Genomic DNA, 4,593 nt, shown 5'->3' on the forward strand with positions numbered 1-4,593 from the left:
CTTTCTATCATAAATATTTAAACAATGTATTAGTTTATGATTATATTTTTCTATTGTTGAGGATATAAAGAAAGTTGCTCTCAAGTTATCTAAATTTTCTATGTTTAAAAGTTTTTTTTATTTATTTTTTTGATCGATGAATTGGACAATTTTTTTTTTAATTTTGACTCAAGTGTAACTCGACGAGAGTTGGACCACAATCTTGATAAATAATTTTTAGTATGTACATTACATTTTTGTCTGTCTACTGATTTTTTGAACGTCATAAAAGTATTATTTTGTTTTGAGAAATTTATTTCTTAGTTCATTGTGTTAAGAGTTTTGGTGGAACAAGCTGAAACGCAACAAGTTTGACTTTACGAGCTTTTGAAATAAAAGAAGTATATCTAATAATTATATATTTAGAATATTATTATATAGCTAGTATAACGTTACGTGATCATATTAAGGAATTATATTTAATGATTATAATCTTCTACACCGCTACACCCCAGACGCTAGGAAATGCAATTCGATTACTTTTCTTTTTCTCTACTCTTTTCAAGTTGACACAAAATCAGAATGAACTTCAACGTTCAACCCACATGCTTTTTTTTTGTAGCCCTAAATAACGAAAGTGACCTTGTAGCATCATTAGTTGACGATAGAAATCAGCCAAAGTGTTGACTGTGTTGTGTATTATTATAATTATTATTAGAATAATATTAGATAATTATTTTTTCAATCAACATCAGTTAATTATTTTAACATTATTTTATTTTATTTTTATTTTAAATTATAAAATTTAAATTTTTTAAATCATACATTTTACCTATCTAAATTCCAAAATTGATTAATATTAACTAACTAATAAAAATTGGTTCGCTATATTTAATCTTATTATTATATTATTACTTCTATTATTGCTATTGTACAGTCAAGAAAGGCTGCACTATGTGGTTCAGCTATGCAAGTAAACTACATCAAAAACATTTTGTCGAAACAATATAGTATATATGTATATAATAGACCCATATAACTATTATATATTTGCGCCATATTATTGATGAATAGAGGAGCGAATTGAAATTATTATTGCGCGATAATATTAACTATGGCGGTGGGGATACTGACAGCGGCGAGCAGTGGGAGAGAATACGGCGGCAGGATTACTTCTTTTGTGATTATGTCTTGTATGGTGGCTGCCACTGGAGGCATTATCTTCGGTTATGATATTGGAATTTCAGGTTTGTATTACTCAACTGAACTTCAATTTTATATAACATTCATATTTGATTTTAGTTAGTGCGTACTTTTACTTCCTCCAGTAATGGAAATATAAAAGAGGAAACGAAACTATGTTATGTTGGCCAATTTGAGAGATTTTGACAAAAAAAAAAAAGGGAATTTCTATGTGCAACTGATTAATTGAAATATCAGTTGAGGTCTACTTTAATAGACTAATAGTTGTCCCTTGTAATGAATTTGTAAGTTATATAATTCATAATTTTCTGTAATAATATTATGGAAGGATTTGCTTGTTTATTGATTTTTTTAAATAAAACACATGTCTGTTTAATTTTTATTATGAAATAAAAAATTTAGTAATATATATACTAATATAGTGATTAATTTTTAATAATATAATTATTATGTTAATTATTTTTTGCTTATAATCTATTCAATATAAGACACTTTAACCAACATTTTAGAACTTTTATATATTTAAATCCAACAATGTTACGTGTACACTAAAATCAGCCACTAATATAAAATATATATTAAAAATGATTTAAATGATATGTAGTAACTAATTCTAGTGGCTAATTTTAGTGTATAAATAAAATTTTTTTTAAAATAAAAACTAAATATTCAACACTTTGATTAAATTAGAGAGAGAAAAAAAATTTTGGTTAAGGAGAATATATAAATTTGATATACCAAATTTCATCCACAACCTTTTTTCATTTTATCAAATGAATTGGATAGCTTCCAATTTCAAGTATTACAAATACCATTCATATTATAGTCACAAGCACAATATTAAGAGTTCTATTCATTTGGCATCGGTCAAGTTTTTGAACTTGAGTGCACTAATTAAAAAACATAAATAGTGACTATAAACCAAAGTCTTGCGAGTAACTTTAATGTTGTTTAAAATTTTCAATCTAACTCCAAGCCCAAAACAAAAAATGTGCTCCCAAGGCTTTAAGTCCAAAGTCCAAATACGCCAAGTTAAAAAGCCTCCATCAATTTACCAAAAAAAAAAGCCTCCATCATCTAGAAAATTGATAGGAGTTTACCAAAAAAAATGAAAATTATTAGAAAAATTCTTTCTTTAATTTTTTTTTTAAACAAAAGAGCTTAATACATAAAGTGGAGCGAATAAGCTAAGAGAGAACTAGTAACCACGTATCACTTAACATGCAAAATAACGTATTTCCTTGTTGTTTTCGATATAGCCATTAACAACTAAAGGGATCATCACGCCTTCACTCCTAGTAACTAAGACTAGACAAATTAATGATCTCATCTACTCCTTGTCCTTTATTTTGGAATATTCGCCTATTCCTTTCGATCCAGACGTTCTAAACTATCGCAAAGAAACATAAGAACCATTTCTTGTGCTCTTTCTTGCTACAAGTTGCTCCTGTCTAGTTTTAAAAATGTTCCTTCAGAGTACCGGAAATGGACCACTTCTGTTAAGATGAGCTAACCATGCACACCACACCTGCCAAAGGAATTCACATCTAAGAAATAAGTAATGAACATATTCCACATCCTTATTACATAGTACACACAAGTTATCCTCATGGTTAATTATTGCAAGCCGACAGAATCTTTCTTTTGTATTCATCCTGTCTATCAAGACGAACCAAATAAACAGCTCCACTCTTGGAGGAACTAAACTTTTCCAGATAGTCTTGGTGAAACTATAACTAATTATGTCCTCCGAAAGTGTTTCCTCCTGCAATACCTGCACAAATGAGTTAGTAGAAAACGCACCTTGTCTGTCAAACTTTCACTCAACCCTATCCTCTCTGTTAGCTGCTAGATTAAACAGCCTCAAAGTGTCATGTAGTTGACTCACAAGTTTCAATTCCCATTGGAATAACTCACGCTTCCATTGGAAGTTCTAAATCCATTCTAACACATCCTAAAACCCACAATCCCCAATGACAGATCCTTTCTGTATTGAAACCGAGAAGACCCTTGGAAACCTATCCTTCAGGAGACCACAGTATAGCCAGACATCCTCCCAAAATCGAGTTCTTCTACCATCACCAACTTTCATAGTCAATCCAATTATCATCTTGTCTCTTACGTGCTGCTCCTTAATCTGTAGTTGATAGATATCCTTCCATGGACTCCCTCTAGTAGGTAGTTTCTGAGTAGAAAGTAGCTCGTTAGGATTGAACTTATTACAAAAGTATACTACCTTTTTCCACAAAGACATTCTTCCTTTGAAAACATCTACCACCACTTAAACAACAGTGCTGTATTACGGACCATCACATCTCCTACACCTAATTTTTTCGGAGTCTGAATCACTTCCCATCTAACCAAAGCTATATCATTCCTACCATCTCCTTACTCCAGAAGAATTTTCTCTATAATAAAATCAATTTCTCAACAACAGCGTTCGACATCTTATATAAGTTCAAATAATATACCAACAACTATTTAAAACAGCTTTAATAAGCAGTAACTTTTTTGCTTTGTTGAGCACCTTTCTTTACTTTATTTGAATTTATAACTGAGACCAAAAAATCATAATCAGTCATTATGTAATAAAACTGAAACTGAGTCTATACAATGCAGGAGGGGTAACATCAATGGCATCATTCTTGGAGAAATTCTTCCCACATGTATACAGGAAGATGAAAGAAGACACCCACATCAGCAACTACTGCAAATTTGATAGCCAGCTTCTTACAACATTCACCTCATCACTCTACATTGCTGGTCTCATATCAACCTTCTTTGCCTCATCGGTCACCAGAGCCTTTGGTAGAAGATCATCAATTCTTGTAGGTGGTGCTGCATTCCTCATGGGTGCTGCTCTTGGTGGTGCTTCCTTCAACATTTACATGCTAATCATTGGTCGAGTTCTTCTCGGAGTTGGAGTTGGCTTTGCAAATCAGGTAACTTTATTCTTTCAACTAAAGGAGACAATACTGCATGGGGATCAAATTTAAGAGTAATTCACCTTAAACTCACAATAATAGTGGATCTTAACAAACCAACTTGAGTTGGTGAAATAGTTAGCCCATTAGTTTACTTAAACAAGTGTGGTGGAAAATTTAAATTCAAATTATTAAAAAGAAAAGGGATAAGTATTGTTTTGGTCCCTCACGCTGAGGGTCGGAATCGAACCCGTCCCTGATCTAATTTTCGATTTAGAATCGTACTTAACGTTTTTTTTCGTATTAAAATCGTCCTTTTCTACTTTTATTTTTTTGTTTTTACCAAATTACCCTTTATTATTAAAAAATTATAAAATAAAATAATTATAAAATAAATAAAAAAAAAGAAAGGGATAAAAGAGAAGCTTGGGGGTGAGGAGAGAAAGAAAGGGGCGCGAGAAAAAAGGGGGGAGGAGGGAGGAGAAAA

The 4,593-nt window shown here is 31.2% G+C and overlaps 1 protein-coding gene across 1 annotated transcript in view; it reads left to right on the forward strand.

Moving 5' to 3' along the window:
• Positions 1 to 1,023: 1,023 nt before the first annotated feature.
• LOC107484586 (hexose carrier protein HEX6) overlaps positions 1,024 to 4,593 on the forward strand; it is an 8,674-nt gene continuing 5,104 nt past the window's right edge. The window contains exons 1-2 of the mRNA XM_016105138.3: positions 1,024 to 1,226; positions 3,802 to 4,124. Of these exons, the coding sequence (XP_015960624.1) occupies positions 1,094 to 1,226; positions 3,802 to 4,124 (456 nt within the window). The 5' untranslated portion in view covers positions 1,024 to 1,093. The remainder of the gene's footprint in view (positions 1,227 to 3,801; positions 4,125 to 4,593) is intronic.

The sequence above is a fragment of the Arachis duranensis genome, chromosome 4, assembly GCF_000817695.3.
Source record: "Arachis duranensis cultivar V14167 chromosome 4, aradu.V14167.gnm2.J7QH, whole genome shotgun sequence".
Classification (NCBI taxonomy): Eukaryota; Viridiplantae; Streptophyta; class Magnoliopsida; order Fabales; family Fabaceae; genus Arachis; species Arachis duranensis.